The sequence below is a fragment of the Ctenopharyngodon idella genome, chromosome 9 (genome assembly GCF_019924925.1).
Source record: "Ctenopharyngodon idella isolate HZGC_01 chromosome 9, HZGC01, whole genome shotgun sequence".
In the NCBI taxonomy this organism is placed as follows: Eukaryota; Metazoa; Chordata; class Actinopteri; order Cypriniformes; family Xenocyprididae; genus Ctenopharyngodon; species Ctenopharyngodon idella.
Window position 1 is genome coordinate 27,762,512 of NC_067228.1, and position 20,101 is coordinate 27,782,612.

General features: G+C 35.0%; 1 protein-coding gene and 1 long non-coding RNA gene across 4 annotated transcripts in view; one reads left to right on the forward strand and one right to left on the reverse strand.

Annotated features, from left to right (window-relative positions):
- The first annotated feature begins 3,237 nt into the window (after positions 1-3,237).
- Positions 3,238-9,738, forward strand: vgll3 (vestigial-like family member 3). 3 transcript variants are annotated; one of them, XM_051906907.1, is made up of 4 exons: positions 3,238-3,660; positions 4,421-4,751; positions 6,103-6,603; positions 9,005-9,738. In XM_051906907.1, the coding sequence occupies exons 1-4, from the start codon at positions 3,532-3,534 to the stop codon at positions 9,043-9,045; spliced, it is 1,002 nt and encodes a 333-aa protein (XP_051762867.1). In that variant the 5' UTR covers positions 3,238-3,531; the 3' UTR covers positions 9,046-9,738. The 3 variants fall into 3 exon arrangements, with proteins under 3 accessions (XP_051762867.1, XP_051762866.1, XP_051762865.1); XM_051906906.1 differs by having other exon boundaries at positions 3,257-3,660; positions 4,424-4,751; positions 6,100-6,603; XM_051906905.1 differs by having other exon boundaries at positions 3,279-3,660; positions 6,100-6,603.
- Positions 4,610-20,101, reverse strand: part of LOC127519294 (uncharacterized) — a 37,153-nt gene continuing 21,661 nt past the window's right edge. Inside the window, exon 3 of the long non-coding RNA XR_007931770.1 lies at positions 4,610-4,733. This is a non-coding gene — a long non-coding RNA (uncharacterized LOC127519294). The remainder of the gene's footprint in view (positions 4,734-20,101) is intronic.

Here is a 20,101-nt window from a genome sequence, read left to right on the forward strand (position 1 = left end):
CAAAGTGAACAAACCATTTGCAATGACAAGTTCAGCTCTGACGTCAACTGGGAACAGGGCTGGGCAGAGCAAATGAATAATATAATGAATACGTCTTTTCTAAAGTCTTCCCCATTGCATTGGGTTGGCTTTGTTGCAATAAATACTCTGACACTGCTCTCCTGTTCTTTTATGCAAAACGTTTCTAAGACATTTCAATGTCAAGAAAGTGCTTATTGTTGTATTAATGTGATAATAAAGTTGATAGAATGATTAAAGGCACTAAATTTTCACCCCTAGAGGTTTAAAACAAAGACACAGCCTTGATTTCGCGGAATCATCGCTGTTGTCTTCACGTCTACAACCGGTGACGGGACGGGACTCGGGCAGAAATCATGTTCATGGATGCGATTATTAACATTACTGTAGTATGAAGCAAAGCCGAGTGATGTAGGAGCTGAACGAGGCCGCTGGAGCGATTGCTAATGAGAGACGAGCGCGACACGCGCCTCGCGAGCAGTGTAAGTTTTATTATGCTGCAGTCGCCGCTTCTGCTTCTTCCGGTCATGAGTATGTGGGGTAACGCAGCGCTGTTTTATCATATTAGATACATTTGTGTGTTGAAAGTTGTTATAATGCTACTCTACATTTGCTCGGTGGCTACTATGAGACACTTGTTGCACACTGCAGTAAGCTATCGATATTAGGCATGGTAAAACATGGCACTCGCTGTAAATCAAGAAAACGAGTTTATCCAACCTAATTTCAACAAGACTTACTGTGTTGAGCTATATAACATGATTAGTTTTCTGTTGACGAATGTATTAAAGGTGCAATATGTAAGAATTTTGCAGTAAAATACCCAAAAAACCACTGGGCCAGTGTTATATATTTTGTTCTCTTGAGTATTTACAATATCCCAAATGTTTGCAACTATTTGTAAATCGTGAGAAAAGTGCAATTTTAACCATGTGAGGAGTCGCCTGTCAATTGCGTCATACCCGCATTAACCCTCGGTTTCCGGTTTTATTTTGTAGAAACCATGGAAACAGCAAAGATGCTTTAATATATTACACCCTTTTAATAGACAAGGGAACAACTGTTTTGATATATTTATAGACAGAAAACTAATTGTTGTTATATAGCTCAACACGTTTAGTCTTATTGTTTAAATCTAACTTTCTTGTTTTTTTGCGAGTACCATGCTTTACCATGCCTCAGAGAAAAAACGCTTGTCAAGTAGCTAACATAGCATAATCAGATGCAGCTTTATTTTTAGTAACAGTAGTACAGAATTTTCTCCATCATACAATACGTTTTAAAATTAATTGCATGCCATTTATCAACACAAGCCATCCAGCATTTATTAATATGATATTCTAAAGTCGATCTAGCTTACTGCATTGTGCAACAGTGTCTCACAGCAGCCGCCGAGCGAACGCACAGAGTAACGTTATAACATCATTTTCAACAAACTGAAATGTATCTAATATGATAAACAGAGCTGTGTTACCTCATACTCATGACCGGAAAAGCGGAAATGGCGCTGGCGACTGTGGCATAATAAAAGTTCTGCTGCTCGCAGCGTGTGTTGCGCAATCGCTCCAGCGGCCTCGTTCAGCTCCCACAACACTCGGTCCTGCTCTGCTTCATACTTAACGTTAATAATCGCATCCATGAACATGATTTCTTGCCGAGTCCTATCCCGATTTATTTCCACCGGCTGTGAGGTGAAGACCACATGTCCCAAGATTCCGCGCTCAAACTTGGCGTCATCAAGCTACACCTTTGTTTTTGAATAGGCCTCTAGCGGACAGAAAATTCTCCATATTGCATCTTTAAATCAAACAGTTGCTCACCTGTCTAATAAAACATATAATATATTAAAGTGTGTTTGGTGTTTCCATGGTTTCTACAAAATCAACGTTAACGTGTGTATGATGTCATTGATGGGCAACGCACAGTCCGTGTCCTGGTTAAAACATTCTTGGAAACATTTGGAATAATGTAAGTACACAAGTCAACAAAATATATAGTGATTTTTGCATACTTTAATCCAAAAATCTTACATATGGGCCTTTAAACTGCTGGTCCATTACTTTATAATTGATCACTCTTTCCATGTTTGTGAATGGAAAATGGGTCATGAGCCTTTTGTATCCTATGATATGCATGAAAACTAATTATTATAATGATTAACTAAGACCCAAAACTGTTATTATGGTGTTTTTTCACAAGTACAAACTTTATTTTATTTGAGATATTTTTAATATAACCTCATTCTTCTCAGGTCATTGCCCTGTCCCCTGCCTTTTGTTTCCAACTTCTCTTTGCTGTAATAGGAAATATGCAAATTGTGATTAAAAATGGAAATAAAGACCAGTATTTTGTATTTATTATGTCAATTTAAAAGACTTGAGGTTGTGTCCCAATGTTATGCATTACTCCTTTTACCAGCTCTGTCTTACTCTCACTTTCCCTTCAAATAAATAAACTCTGTCATTGGTGTTGTCTCTTTTTATCACTTTAGCTTTATTTGCTTAGTCAACCCTGTTATTACCATGAGTTTGTACTATAAATGATTTGTTATTAAAAAATGTGGATATTTATAGAATCAAGCATTCTTTCTAATAAACACATTGCAGTGTCATGACCTTCAGCACAAGGCTGGCTAAATTAATAATAAAACTATCAACCTGTTACATTTTTTAGATATAGGTATAATTTAATTAAATAATTTAACATTGTTCATATTAGGTTATTATTTATTCTAGCTTGAAATGACACAATGCAATTCATTAAAAACAAAACAAAAAAAAATATTAAAGCTAAAAGATTACATTCTTTGTCTGCATTCAAATCTAATGTAAAATCGTTTTTTATCACAGCAACATCAGTCAGTGTATTCTGGTTTAGACACTCAGTTGGTCTACAGCAGGTGGCAGCACATGCCTAATGCAAACCTACCTTAAAAACTGCTAATTATGAGGACAAGACATAAAAACAAAACCTCTCTTATTACAATTTCCTCTCTAGCGAATAACATATTACCAGCGTAAAATTACTTTTATAAGGCACAGAAACGTAAAATAAAAGCTAAGCAAGAATGTAAATAAAGGAGTAATGCTTTTTACAGCTTCAACTAACCAGAAGTTTTTGTTAAAATGTTAGTTTATTATTGAGCAGTTTATCTTTTACAAGCGGATTAATGGTAAAGTAGTGCTCTATGAATATTTGTTTCGCTTTATTCAGCGGAGCCCTGATTCCACCAATCAGATCTTAGCGCTCCAAACTTCCCACCAATCAGCGAAGCTCCTGTAACTTTCACGAGCAGTTCGCGTCTGTCGCTCTGTTTTGATCCGCTGTCTGTCTGTAGGTGGTGAAGCCTCGATGGGGACACTTTTGTTTTTATGCTAATATTTTCTTTTACAAACTGCGGCGCTTTTGTCAACGCTCAGGTTTATATAGAGGGGAATGATGACATCATTTATCTGTGGTTGAGGAAGCTGCCGTGTTTCTGAAGAGCCTCTTGAGATCGTCTAAGCCTCTGCCATGAGTTGTTTGGATGTTATGTATCATCAGAGTTATGGAGCTCATCACTACTTGCCTGCGACATCAGCGGCGGCGGCAGCAGCAGCCTACAAAGCGGCGTACTACCACCATCATCACCAGCAGCAGCAGGTAGGTGCTTTATTTGGGCTGACACAGGCGACTCTTGAAAAGTTAGAAAAAGAAAGTTATGCCTCAGACATTTTTGTTGAGAAAAAAGTTGAGTTAAAAAGTATTTAAAGCTTTAAGAAAAAAGCTTTACAAATGTTACATTCGTGTATATATACCATTATACAATACACTATTTTAATGAACAAGCTGGACAGTGAAAAAAGCAGGTAAAGCAAAATATTCTAACATATTATATATATATATATATATATATATATATACACACAATTCTGTTTATTTAATAATTTTTTATTGGACTAGAGTTGTACCAGTAAATGTCTGATAATTTGTTTCTTTTAACATTTTAGTCAATACGTAATTCCCATACTTCGTTTTGTAGTTTTGGTGACTTTATTGTTACTCTAAAATGTGGAAAATAATACAAATGAAATGAGAAGATGTGTCCATACTGATTTCTTCTCTAAATACTATACTGTTATTAAATAAAACTGTACTTTATGACATTTGATATTGAATTCTTGAAATTCCAAGCTGCGAATTACAACTGAATGTGTTTATACAGTCTCTCGTACGGAAATCTTCATGGGCGTAATTCAGCGTTCCACTAATGTGCCAAGTGTGGGCACTGGGCCATCAGTTCAGAGACAATCCTCAGCAATCTATTTTGGTCGAAGACCAGGTGGTGAATGTGTGTGCTGCCGCTCGCTTTGAACCCCTGACCAGTAATTCTTTATAATGAACACAAATCTGTGTCTTTCAGCAGAAGAAGTTCGGTGCCTACAGCAGGATGCAGGATTCTGAGGAGTTTCCCTCTCACTGTGGCCAGAATAAGCAGCCTGGAGCGCTGAAGCCCCGTCCTGAGCCTGAGCTTCCGCCAGAGGAGGAGCAGAATGCTGGGGAAGAGGAGCGCTGCAAGGAGACGCAGCCCGCCGAGGCCGAGTACTTGAGTGCCAGGTGTGTGGTGTTCACCTATTTCCGTGGAGACATCGGGGATGTGGTGGACGAACATTTCTCACGTGCTCTGAGCCAGCCCAGCGCCTTCAGCAATGACGCTAAAACTGGCAGACTTCACTCTGGAGGACCATGGAAAGGTAGGAGACAGTGTTATGTGGGAATCTACAATATTTGTAATCCTGCAATACAATAATTGTGCTAAAAAATAGCTACATAAAGTTAATTCACATTACAAATTATTCATTTTATACTGTTCTGTTCATTATTATCAATTGTATCACAATAAAAATCTGGGTACAATCTTTATGTTGTGTGTCAAATTCACCCTGATTGGAATCAATTTAATTTAACAAAAATCACACCATTAACCTTAATACTTCTCACTCATTACAAAAAAATAAACAAGATAACATATGATGGTTACACTTTATTTGGTAAAACTTTATTTTATGGTGACATAGTTACATTTACTACATGTACTACAAGTAATAACACTAAATTATGCATAATTACAAGTAACTAACCTTAAACCAAACCCTAACCATAACTCTATAGTAAGTACATGTAGTTAATTAATATAACTATTAATATGTAGTTAAATAATAGTATTTATTTGAGTAAGTACAATGCAACTTTGTCACCTTAAAATAAAGTGTAACCCTTTATTTTAAGGTGTACTTGTTACAGTGTAATTATACATTTAAGTCCTAATGTACTTGTACAAGTATTTACTATACAGGGTTAGTTGCATGTAATTATGCTTTATTTACTGTTATTACTATAGTAAGTACATGTAACGTGTAACAAAGACATTAAAAGAAAGTGTTACCCAATATTGTAACTATTTTTTTTTCCTGTTTTGAAAAATGTACACAGAAAAAGTGTGGGAAAAGCACATATTCTGTGTGATTGCCTGAAGCTCAAATTTGAGAAACCGACATAACAAAATACATAGTTTTTTTTTTTTTTTTTTGGTTCTTTACAGCTGCCTTTAACAATAAAATTTCCAGGTTGAACTGGATAAATATGAATAATAATAGATTAGATCTATCATAATAAAAAAGATGTATGCACATTCCACAACACACAGAGTGTCAAAACTTTGCATGCATGTTCATGACTCTAAATGAAAAAAGTCACTATATATATATATATATATAATATCATAGGTTAACTGATAGTTCTGACTTCTTAAAAATTGGTGTGGGTGAAATTTACCTGCAACATAAAATAACTCATAGTTCCAGTCCTGGCTTCTGATTGGTCAATACAGCATTACTGCTAAGCTAAACGCATTCTGTGTTTCTGAACCTTTTTTTAAACATCAAGATTTTATGTTAAAAATGTATATGAATATAAGTGAAAGAATACATTTCTCTTATATTTTCAATGTAATGTTATTTTTAAGTGTTATGACAGAATACTACAAAACCATGTAAATCATATATCCAGGTACTAAGGAACTAATTGTTTGTTGTGTTTCAGAAGGAAACTCCCACTCCGAGGGTCAGTGTGGCTCTTTATCGTCGTCCCTGTGGGGTAGCGGATACCCATCTCAATCCAGCCCATGTGTCCCCTCCTCTCACCCTGACTTCCCCCACAGCGCTGCCTTCCACCCTGCAGACACCGGCATCTGGAGCAGCCACAGCCTCGCGCAGACCGGCCTGCCCCCTCCTTCTGCTCTTACTGACTCTTGGCACTATGGCCTAGGAGCCCAGAGTGGAGCAGGATACCCCCACGTACACGAGATGTACCCTCACATGCATCCCCGCCACCCACATCCTCATTCCCACGCCCACCGCGTGCTCCATCACGCTCACAGCCCCGCTCTGGACCCCCGCTTCAGCCCCCTTCTGCTACCTGGTGTAAGAGCGTCATGCAGCCCGACGTCCTGCACAGACGGAATCAAAACAGAGCTGGAACCAAGTAGCATCCCAGCACCCAACTGGCCCGTTTCTTTCCATGGGTCAGTGGACATCTATGATACAGGTGAGACAAGATGAGGGAGTAGATCATACAGTCAAACCAAAATTTATTCAGACACCTTGAACATTTCATTCATTAATACAGTTTATTCACTATAGTTTAAAAAAATGGTAATAAAATATGACAAGATCTCAGAGTTAAACTGTGTCAGAAAAAATGAATCTTAATTATGTCAGACAACACTTAAGAAAAACATGGTCAGGTCAAAGTGTCTGAATAATTTTTGTCAATTTTTTTGTTAGTCCACTCTATGAAGAATTTTTGGGTATAATATGTCACAGTTTACTTTATTTTGCTATCCTCACTTACATAAATGAAATATAGTGTCCTGCACCCACTAGTAAAATTATATCAAAAATATAAAAAATGTCTGAATAATTTTTGGTTTGACTGTATATCTGTACACTGTGTTTGCAGTATCTGTTTTGCAGTGGTATGTAGTTTGTAATGCCTATTTTTGGATAATTCAGCGAAATAGATTCTTTACAGTCAAAAGCTTCATCTCATACACTACCGTTCAAAGATTTTGAAAGAAGTCTCTTATGATCAGCAAGGCTGCATTTATTTGATTAAAAATGTTTTTTTTTAAATATATTTTATTCCTGTGATGCAAAGCTAAATTTTCAGCATCATTACTCCAGCCTCAGTGTCACATGATCCTTCAGAAATCAGTCTAATATGCTGATTTGCTGTTCAAGTAACATTTCTTATTATTATCAATGTTGAAAACAGTTGTGCTGCCTAACTTTTTTGTGGAACCGTGAAATGTAACGGATTAAAAGTTCAAAAGAACAGCATTTATTTGAAATAGAAATCTTTTGTAACATTACAAATGTCTTTACTTTTGTCTCTTTTGATCAATTTAATGCATTCTTGCTGAATAAAATTATTAATTTCTTACTAACCCTAAATCTTTGAACATTAACAAATGAGTGAGAAGCCTAGCGTCAGTGAAAACATATCTTCACAACTCAAGACAGTAAATCTAATATTATAAAATGATAGTTATGAGAAAGTTATGACTCTTATAACACCCTTATATAACACCACCAAATAAGAATAACTATTTCTTATTTGTTTGGAAAATGTCAGACTCTTTATTTTCACATTACCTATATTTTGTTGTTGCTTTCAAGTTTCACATATAAATAATTTACAACAGTCCTGGCACTGAAAGCCACATTTATATATAGGGATGCATGATACATCAGTATATCAAGTCAGTTATTGGTCGATATTAGAGATGTCTTAAGTTTTTGGCCATTGTTAGATATGTCAGTGGATGCTACATACTTAATTGTGCATATTTTGCCATATTTTTACAGTTAAATTACTTTTGCCTTTATCTAAAATTTACAAGTTAATTTTTTTAATCAAATTAATATTATTTTTAAGATTTTAAGATTTTTTTTAAATTTAATTTAATAACTTTAATATCTTTTTTCAGATTTCATTGCTTTATTTTTAAAAGGTTAGTTCACCCAAAAATGAAATTTCTGTCATTAATTACTCACCCTCATGTTGTTCCACACCCGTAAGACCTTCGTTCATCTTCGGAACACAAATTAAGATATTTTTTATAAAATCCGATGGCTCAGTGAGGCCTCCATTGACAGCAAGATAATTAACACTTTCAATGCCCAGAAAACTACTAAACCTGTTTAAAACAGTTTGTGTGGCTACAGTGGTTTAACATTTATGTTATGAAGCGACGAGAACACTTTTTGTGCGCCAAAAAAAAAACAAAATAACGACTTTATTCAACAACATCTAGTGATGAGCGATTTCAAAACACTGCTTCATGAAGCTTCGAAGCTTTACGAATCAGTGGTTCGGAGCATGAATCAAACTGCCAAAGTGGTGAACCATTGAAATTTCAAAACACTTATGATGTAACGAAGCCTTGTTTACTGAAATCACGTGACCAGTTTGATTCACGCTCCGAACCACTGATTTGAAATAAAAGATTCGTAAAGCTTCGAAGCTTCATGAAGCAGTGTTTTAAAATCAATGCAGGCCTCACGAGCCATCGGATTTTATGAAAAATATTTTAATTTGTGTTCTGAAGATGAACGAAGGTCTTACGGGTGTGGAACGACATGAGGGTGAGTAATTAATGACAGAACTTTCATTTTTGGGTGAACTAACCCTTTAATTTATTTATCTAAAATAATATGTCTAAAGTATGAAAATAATTATCACCTTAACGTATAAGCCAGAATTTTAATACTGGTGCATTCCTACTAGTATACTTTCTGCTATATAAATGACATTACAAATTTTCATCCTGCTTACACATTTCTGCTTTCCTACTATATAAACCGTCATACCTCGGTACAGCCCTAATGTTATGTTGCTGGATGAAGCAAGCATGTTTTAACAAGATTTATTTTCTCACCCACAGCGCTTGAGCAAGACAAAGCGAAGGCCAGTGTTTGGTTCTGAGACAGAGAAGATTCACTGGACTACATGCCTTAGACTGGACCACTTCTGAAGCCGAGGCCCACAGTATACCGCGTGTGGAGTCTTTCCTCAGAGGACTGTCTTGGGAACTATTCAGGGGGCAGATCAGTCTCTATCAGTGAGACAAGCACAAAAACAGCTTTGGGGAAAACTAATGTTTTTGTAAAGCATACCATCCTGTCTGAGTTTGTGCACTCATGGACAGAGATCCAATTCAGGACGCTTCTTCTCCCATCTGGGCTTTTCCTGTAAACAGCTCTGGCGTAAAGGATGCCACACGCCCCAAATGAGGTTTAAGGGGCATATCTGCCTCTTTCTTTACACAAAGGAGGTTTTCTCGACATGGTTGATGCTTTAGAACTGCATTTATGTACTTACACAGGTTCTGTTGAAAGAACTGATTGTATTAATACAGTACAAGGCAGAAATGTGTGAATGTCTGAGAAAATCTTTATTTACTTTAATATATTTGTCTAAAATAGTCTTGTGACTTTACTGATTGGTGGTTTCTGTTTGTAATGTGTGTTAATAGATTATTTTTGATGTCAAATTGTCTTGCCTTTGAGGAATTTTTAGTTTTACAGCCTTACATGAACTGCTAAGTTTTATTGGCAAACAACCTGTTTTGTTTGGATTGATTTATTAAATCATTACAGTGTTTACTGTCCCTTTAAAGGTTGTCAGTGGTTGTGCTTTTATCTATTTTACTTTTCCTCGTCAATAGGATGTTAGACATTTGAGAGGTCAGTGGCACCAAAACACACTAGTTGTGCTGCAGAATGACTCTTGACCAATTTTGGGAACGAAATATGGAGAGCACAAAGTCCCAGAAGGGATAGTATCATTCCATTCACATTTAGCTTTATCTCTCGCAAAGCCACAAAATCTGGGACGTGTCATAAACGGTGTTATATTGCAAAAAAAGTTTATGTGAATGCTCTTAAATGTCAAAAGTTGGTATGTGCTTCCTGTCTGGCTAGGAAGTTCGATCCAAGACAACTTGAACAATTGCAGTTAAAACAGACTCCTCTTATCCACTGCAGATATGTCCTAATAGAAATTGTGATAAACCAAAAGAATGTGGCGATCGGCCTCTCTGTGTAACTTCGACCCAAATCCACTCAAAGAATGCAGAGAGCGTAGAATATGCACTCTGGTGTGAAATCGAACATTATTTTGGAGAGATGCAGCTTTAAATATTTTTATACAAGCACAGTGCCAGATATTGCATTATTTTCATCGTAAAAGACAGCTGTTGGGCTGGTTGTCCTGTGAGTGGAGAGGCTCAGTTAGTGTGAATGTGGGGTTCGGAGTGAGATTTCTGACCAGGTGGTGGCACTGACCCTCTCACATTCCTGCTGCAGCTCTCAGAACATCACCAGCTGCTTCGTACTGAGGCAGAATTAGAAACTACAACATGTTATATTTCTCAAACTCTAGACTAGAAAGACTATTTTCACAAGTGTAAACTTGTGAAAAAGAACTGTGCTCAATTGTAGTGTACTTTAAATCTTAAAAGTATATTTAAAAAAACTATTTACAAATGATATAATATTAATGAAATAAAAGGCCACTTAAGTGTATTTAAAGAGAGTATACTTTCACGATTGTGTTTCTTAAAGGGTTAGTTCACTCAAAAATGAAAATCTTCGGAACACAAGTGGAAATATTTTAATGAAATCTGAGAGATTTTTGTCCCTCTATTGACAGTCCATGCAACACTTTGTTGCTTCAAAAAGTTCATAAAGAGATTGTGAAACTAATCCATATGAATCGAGAGGTTTAGTCCAAATTTTCTAAAGAGACTTGATCGCTTTATATGAGCAGATTTAATTTAGACTTTTATTCACATATAAATACTCATCAACTCACACATCAGTTGTGGGAAATAAAGCTCATGCATGCTTGCTTGATGTGTGAGAACCAATGAGGTTCATTCTTGTGTGTTTCGCAGCAGTTTAAGCTTCCGCAAGAACCAATGAGGTTCATTCTTGTGTTACGCAGCACGTTTGAGCTTCAGCAAGAACCATTGAGGTTTGTTCTCGCACGTCAAGCAGGTTCGGTTGAGCTTCTGTTTATGTTCGCTGATCAATGTTTATATGTGAGTAAAAGTTTAAATTCAATCTGTTCATCATATAAAGAGATTGATTATCTTCAGAAAATTTGGACTAAATCAATTCATATGGATTTGTTTTACGATATCTGAAGCGACAAAGTGGTAGTTGCGTGGACTTTTGATGGAGGGACAGAGAGCTCTCAGATTTCATTTAAAATATCTTTATTTGTGTTTCGAAGATGAACGAAAGTCTTACGGGTTTGGATCGACATGAGGTTGATTAAATGATGACAATTTTTTTTCATTTTTGGGTAAACTATCCCTTTAAAACACTCAAAGGGTTAGTTCACCCAAAAATGAAAATAATGTCATTTATTACTCACCCTCATGTCGTTCCACACCTGTAAGACCTTCATTCATCTTCAGAACACAAATTAAGACATTTTTGATTAAATCCGATGGCTCAGTGAGGCCTGCATTCACAGCAATGACATTTCCTCTCTCAAGATCCATAAAGGTACTATAAACATATTTGAATCAGTTCATGCGAGTTCAGTAGTTCTACCTTAATATTATAAAGCGACGAGAACATTTTTGTGCGCCAAAAAAACAAAATAATGATTTCAAAACACTGCTTCGGAGTTTTACGAATCGAATCAGTGACTTGAATCACCTATCAAACTGTAAAAACTGCTGAAATCACGTGACTTTGGTGCTCCGAGTCACTGATTCGATTCGTAAAGCTCCGAAGCCGTGTTTTGAAATCGGCCCATCACTATATTGTTGAAAAGTCGTTATTTTATTTTTTTGGCGAAAATATTCAAAATATTCTCGTCGCTTTATAATATTAAGGTAGAACTACTGAACTCGCATAAACTGTTTTAAATATGTTTTTAGTACATTTATGGATCTTGAGAAAGGAAATGTCATTGCTGTGAATGCAGGCCTCACTGAGCCATCGAATTTCATCAAAAATATCTTAATTTGTGTTCCGAAGATGAATGAAGGCCTTACAGGTGTGGAACGACATGAGGGTGAGTAATAAATGACATTATTTCCATTTTTGGTTGAACTAACCCTTTAAGTGGGCTTTTAAAAAGTGCACTTTGTGATAATGTTCAATTAAACATTTTACTTTCAAACCATTATGTTTTAACTATTTATTGTTGGGCTTTAAAGAAGTACACTTATTTTGATGTGTTGACTAACATACTAAAACATATGTAAAGTACTTTTATGGTAATTTTATAATTTTAATTGTAATTTGATAGTACATTTAAAGTAAAAATGTACTAAATTGCAACTTCATCATTACACGTGCAATTACAAATATATTTAAATACAAAAATACAAGTTTCAATAAAGTTTTTTTAGTTTACCATAAATGCTTGTCAGAACATTCAGCAGTACAATGTAACCATATTTCAAAGTTTTTCAAATTAGTTCAAATTATGAATTACATATAAAGATGTACTACATAAGTATGTCAAAAAGCACCCATATTAACATGCAATTAAGTGTCCGAAAACATTACTTCGGTTAGCAGTTAATATTCCTTTAAAGTATATTATTTCAGTAATAATAACTCTTTTGCTAAAGTGTAAAGTGTTCTTTTTCACAATATGTGAATAATAGGAATTAGAGTTTTGCAACAGAACCAAAAAAATTAAAATTAAAATGATGAATGACAGTGATTTTATCCTTCACAAGAGCCTGCTTCTGCAGTACTGTGTCTAACAGCCATTGTGCTATACCTTGTTAAATCCATGTTCCTCAATGTTTTTGTCCCATGTTGACCATTAAAACAAAATTATGGGACTTGAATAATTGCTGTTATCTTGCTCTAGTGGATGAATAAGCCTGTTCATATCAGACGGGTACACCATCCTTCTGCTTTGCTAATTGCTGTACTTGATTATATAAGTTCTGAGATGGGCCTGTGATCACAAGCAGTAGGAGAGCTCCTCAAGTGGTCCTAACAGACCAGAAAGCAGCAGATAAATGAGGGGTAAAGAGACCTGCCAGCTACATTCAGCCACTCTCCACAAGAGTGACATAAACAGCAGAAAACACATGGCCGCCCTTATGAATAGGGAGCTTGGCAAAGACAGGTCAGCGTGTGGCACTGCACAATATATGGGAGTGTTTATTGCATGACAAAACCATAAGGATCATTAATGTGATTGATGTTCAAAATATGAAAAGACAACAGGGTGACACTAATTGTAAAGTGACCCTTACAATAAACCAGTGGTGTTTATGATGTCGAAAGTCTATTTACCTTTGCATGTTGACCTTAATTCCCCCTTTTTAATTAATTTTTTAAATAAATTTTTATCAGGACTCTCTTTTTCATGACTATTAATTAATAAAATAAATACAGAAAAATGTAAATTAAAAAATAGCAAAATATATTGCGAGTATCATATGAAATATATTTATATTTTAATATACTAATCATGTATTCATTTATTTCACAGTTGGTTGCAGAAAGGCAGAGAAGGATCTATACGCAGCAGTCCCTTTATTAAACAATAATCCAAAACAAAAAACACGCAGGAGATCAGGAGAATACTGGAACGCAGGAGAATCACAACAAACTAAACATAGACAAGAACAGAGAGAACAACTCAAACTAAATACAGTTACTAAAGAACTTAACAAGGAACAGGTGAATCAAATCAATAAAACAATGAGTAACCATAGCAACAAACAAAAATATACTAAGAAACCATGGAGACAGGAAACAATTGGTGCGTCCGAAATCGCATACTGTCTGAGTAGGTACTTCATTTAAATTTGAACTTACTTCGTGGCAGTTAAAAAAGTATGTTCTACTGTATGTAGTATGAATGTAATCTAGACGTACAAAATCCGCCATGTTGTCATTATCATGTGACCCACCAGCATCAGTTGCTTCGCTTCACCTCCATTCATAAATCCTCTCCACTGGCCTCATGGGATAGTAAAGAGTCCATCGAATGGAAGTAGTAGGTCATATGGGGACTTTTTGCCTACTGTTTTTCGAATACTCGGACATACTACTCTGTTGGCGTACTGTTTTTCACATGCTATATAGTAGGGAAGTATTCGATTTCAGACACAGCGAAAAACAAAGGGTTAATAAATAGTGACAACACAGCACTGTCACAGTTCTCTCAGTTTATCTCCTCATTCTTTTTAAGACATTTTGATATATTTTGACCTCTCTGTTTAGTTGGTCACTGTTTACTTTTCAAATATACTAATAATGTGCAAGGTTTACATGGTTTAAAGACACATATAAACAAATCATTTACATTTAATCTGAAATTAAACACTGCTGAAAAGATTATTTATTCAGTCATTCATTCATTTTTATTTGTTTGTTTATTTATTTATTAATTTATTTTAATTATAATTATCTGTTCTTCATAAGTGACCAACAACATAATCTATAACATAATAACCTATAAAAATTGGAAAGTCATCAGCACTTTCTCAAAAGGGGTTCTGCGCTCAGTACTCAGAGGTGAAGATGACTCTTGCTATCTCAGCAGTGTACAAGGAAGCTGAGTTTCTTCATGGGCTGCTCCACAGGCTCTGCCCCTCCTTCAGGAAACTGTCCATTGGAGACACGGAGCCCCTGCCTGGAGCCGGGCAATCCAAGCACTGAGACAGCAGCCTTCACATTAGCATGGGATGCACTTCTATGCTAATTCCTGTCAGCTCTCCATGGCACCCCTTGGAGATCACAGGCTCTTCCAAAGCAACTCAATACAGGACAGGGTGCATTCTAACTTTTTAAAAAGTCTATTTAATCAAAAAAATTTAAATAATAATAATACATAAACTGTTCAAAATGGAGTAGTATAATAGAAATAGTATTGTTACACTTTGTGGTTGTAAAATGGATGACCTTCAAGGACACCTGTGTGAACTTGAAGAGAACTGACTTCACACATCCAATAAAAACCACCAAAACATCAGCTGATTAAAATGAGTAAATTTAGCTCTCAGGAAATGCTATTTGTTTACAGGTGACATATTTTTGGGGGTCATTTTATGTAATTGACATGCATTACATTTGTAGCTGTTAAACGGTAAAATATTTAAAGACCTTTTTCCTTTCATACTTGTAAGTTCTGCATAAGTGCCGGGGAAAGTCTATGAATAAATTCTTTTCATTACAGTCAGACTCCGCCAATCAACTCAAATAGTTCCTTTAAAGTCAGTGAAATCAAATGAATGGCTTGACTGTGTGTCAAACAAAAGCCCTGTGCATAAAAGCTGGATGGCCACGCCAATTCACCCCAGGAGCCTGAAAAAGGCCAGATGAAGCTCTTGAGTCACATTTTATTACGATTCCTTTGGAGCATTAATTGATTACACTGTCAGACAGACTGTTAACACAACTGTACTTTCCTTAAGCTGCATTTGCAGTTGTGTTAATTATCAATAAACCCATTTAAATCTAAGCGAGTTCAATGAAAGACTCAAACTTTAAAGATTTTTTTCTCCATATGATAGAGTGTCCTTCATAGCCTCTCTTTCATTGTAGATAGGTACCATCATTTTGAATTAAATGTGTTCAAAAGTCTGAAAATCTGTGTGTAACTTTAAGGAACGTCACTACCAAACACCTTTTTTCTGCAATTAAGCAAACGTCTTTAGGTGTTATTCCATAAAATTTAGTTTTTATGTGTGTACAACTGTTCAGAACTGTGCTAGCTAACCATGTGCTGATTAGCATCTTTGAGCTAGGCTCAAAAGTATCTAAAATTGTCACTACCGAAACATGTAGTGAAGCTTCGGTTGTGACATCATTGTTTTTTGAGTGTTATTCGCTTTTTTTAGCATCTTTGAGCTATCTAAAACTGCCACAACCGAAACTTGACCACATGTGACTGTTGCGGTAGTGACATCATTGTTTTGGTAGTGACAAAAGGGAACATATAATCATTTATTTAGGGAAAATAAACAACATTTTAGTACAGTTATGCAAATCATTTGAATTTTAGCATGTTTTATTATGCAAATCATTAGTGTTTTAGTATGCGAGTTAAAAATTCTATAATGTGATGTGGTCGCTACCAAAACATTACTGTCACTACCGAAAATGTGCAGTCACGACTGAAACATGAGATGTTTTGTCAAAAATAAAGTATATTGAATTATCAACTAAGATGTTATTATAGTGTTTGGTTCAGTGTATATTCAAACTAATGAATCCTTCACTTTGAAATCAGTATAATAAACTTTATGCCTTTAACAAAGAAAGATTGAATTCAAAAAACAACAGATCTCATAAATTACACTTGAAATATTGTTAATATTGTCATTGTTATTGATTTACCTGTGAAAACTTTTTTAAAAAATAACAAAAAAATATATTTACATGGTAGATCTTAATAGGTCAATGTAACCTTTCTTATTAAATTATTTATTATTGTGTTTCGGTAGTGACAAATTTGGAAAGAGGAAAAATATTCCAAAACTTTCTGAAAATACAATATGAGAATTAACTGCACAATTACTAGAAATGTGTACGTTTGATATTACATACAAAATTTGTGGAAAAAGACATTTTTTTCAAGACATTTCCAACTCTGACTTTGAACCAGTTCTGTAGAATGGCCCATATACAAATAATTTACTTCTATTTATTGAGTTGACTTGTCATGGTTGTGACAGAAAATATTTACTGTAAAAACTATAATAAATCTATATTTTTATCTATTAAAAATGTAATTTTGTATTTTAATGTTTCCTTATAAACCTTATAAAGTGTAGGGACTGTGAAGAAAAATAAAATGAACCTTTTCCTTTTGTCAGGACAAAGTATTTCTTTAAAAGATGAATATTATATTTTTGTTTTTTATATATGTATTAATCTATATGAAGTTTTGAGTTATGGTCTGAAGACAGGTGTTTTTACTGGTTGTGAGTGATAATGTAAAATAAAAAGAGAATAAAATGAAATGGTACATTTGTGTTAAGAACATTCTAGTGATCATCTGTGATTCATTTCAGAGAAATGTTGCTATTTTTAAAAATACTGGCAGATGAAGCGTGTTTTCTGATGTCACGGATACATGATTTCAAACAGTCATGATTTTAGACAGTCTCTTACACAAAAAAATCCATCATATTTTTTGAGGAATATTCTGAGGAAAAATACAGATTAAATGTTCAAAGTGTCAAATCCGGGGGAAAAAATGAATCTTTTTTGTGCTTAATGCTAGATAAATACATGAAAAGCATGGTGTCAAATTCCCAAGTCTTAGTAAAAGAGGGTCAGCCTGCAGAGAGGCTTGACTTCTCGGCCCTGGAGTGCTGAGCTGTCAAAACAGAGCTTTCTTCCTTGTCTCTCAGGCACATTCCTGCGTAATTGAGCTGATGATTAGTCTAACAATCACCAACACAATGCCAGCTGCCAGGATGTGAAACGGCCTAAATACAGGCATCCCTGTTTCACTGGGCTCGTTTGGCACGGCTCTGTTTGTTCAGTGAGGTAGAGGAGCATATGGCAATCATAAAGACAGCTTTAACCAAATATGATCTGATCTCTCACATTCACATGCCAAAAACTCTTTCAGTTTGACGGATACATTTTGAATAATTTACTTTCCTCATGCAAGCCAGCGGAGATAAAATGCTTCCCTCTGGCTCTGTTTGGATATTAAGGGCAGGGTCCATTTTCTTCAGCCATTACATGTCAACACCCTCCTAAGTTGAATTAAATGGAGCGTGGTGCTTGAATTAAACTGCTTATGTCCTCAGATTGGAGCTCTTGTTTGTTTTTAGTGCCACCTGACCATTCAGCAGTTAATTGAGAGAAAACAGGCCGTAGAGCCAGTGTTCGGGGTAACGTATTACAAGTGAGTTATGTAATCAGATTACTTTTTTCAGGTAACTAAGTAAAACACTACTTTTAAATTTACAACAAAATATCTGATTTACTTTTTAAAATAAGTAACGCAAGTGGAATGTAAATACTGAATATTACAATAATCTGCAATAATTAAATGTTTAATAATACAAATATACTTTATGTATTTAATCTCACTTTGCTGCTGACCTTCGAAGATTCAATTCAACCATACTAATAAGCAAAAATGGCTAAACATCACAGTTTCAATTAATGAATCAGCTAAAGTGAACTTTCTTCTGCGTCCTGGGCTGCGTTCTACTCCACTTTTAGACAAGCACTCGCGAACTTCCCTAAGCACTTCCCCTCAGGGGAATCCCTGCCGCCATTTTGAAGTGCGTTCCACTTCGTGAAGTGAACGAGGGAAGTTTATATAGACAGACCCTCGTTCCCTCGATTTTGACATATCGCGTTTAATTTACCCCACCACAAACAACTCTATGATATATATATATATATATATATATATATATATATATATATATATATATATATATATATATATAGGTCTAAAACAACCCAAACACACCTATATACATATAGAGTGCTGCATTAAACAGTTTCATAAGGGAAAAAAATTTAAATAATAAATCAACTCCATAGCAGATTACAAGTGATCAAGGGCTTAGGACGTTCCAATTCAGCCAATTGCAAAGGTTCCACCAGTAGTGGGCACTCGTGCAACGTAAGCAATGATGTACATCCGAGTCAATGAGACTGAGGGAAGTTAGCGAGGGAAGGGCATAAAAAACGAACTGGAACGCAGCCTTATTCTTCTGCAATCAAAAATGGCAGTACAGCTGAAAGGTTTGTTTGAGTTGCACCCTCTACTGTACAATTGCCTGAGGCTTAATTAATTTTACTTTTACTTAATAAATTAATTTTACTTTTGATGTAAAAGGGCCTTTACATTTGCCAAAGAAAAACCCTTTATTCTTATTAAATAAACAAATAACCAGCCCAGCCTAGATGAGAAAATGTAACGCAAAAGTAACATAACGCATTATTTTCCACAAAAAGTAACTAAGTACGGCAATCAGTTACTTTTTTAGGGAGTTACTTTTTTACCAGTAACTTTCCCCAACACGGGGCATATACTCTGATATATACTGCTCTGGTTCTTTATAACATTTGCCATTTTACAAGAATTTGTAGAAGATATTCATAAAAATGCTGCATTTTAATTTTCATCGTGAATTTTTTTTTTTTGCGAAATTTCCAATTTTGAATTGATCAAACCGTGTTTGTACACATATGTGACCAGATACACTACTGGTCAAAAGTTTGGAATAATTTAGATTTTTTAATGTTTTTTCTTTTTTTAAAAAATCTTATGCTCACCAAGGCTGCATTTATTTCATTAAAAATACAGTAAAACAGTTTTCTATTTGAATATATTTTAAAATGTAATTTATTCCTGTGATGCAAAGCTGTATTTTCAGCATCATTACTCCAGTCTTCAGAGTCACATGATCCTTCAGAAATCATTCTAATATGATGATTTGCTAATCAAGAAACATTTACTGATATCATCAATGTTGAAGACAGTTTTCGCTGCTTAATATTTTTTGTGAAAACAGTAATACTATCAAACTACCATTACAGAATCAATTACATTTTAAAATATATTCAAATAGCAAACAGTTATTTTAAATTGTAATAATATTTAGCATTTTTACTGTATTTTTTATCAAATAAATGCAGCCTTGGTTCTTTATAAAGCATTAAATATTAATTATTCCAAACGTTTGACCGGTAGTACCATATACAGTCAAACCGAAAATTATTCAGACATTTTTGATATATTTTTACTAGTGGGTGCAGGACACTATAGTTCATTTATGTAAGTGAGGATAGCAAAATAAAATAAACTGTGACATATTATACCCAAAAAATCTTCATACAGTGGACTACCAGTAAAATTGATAAACATTTGGAGCCAAAAATTATTCAGACACTTTGACCTGACCATGTTTTGCTTAAGTGTTATCTGACATAATTAAGAATAATGTTTTCTGACACAGTTTAACTCTGAGATCTTGTCATATTTTATTACCATGTTTTTAAACTAT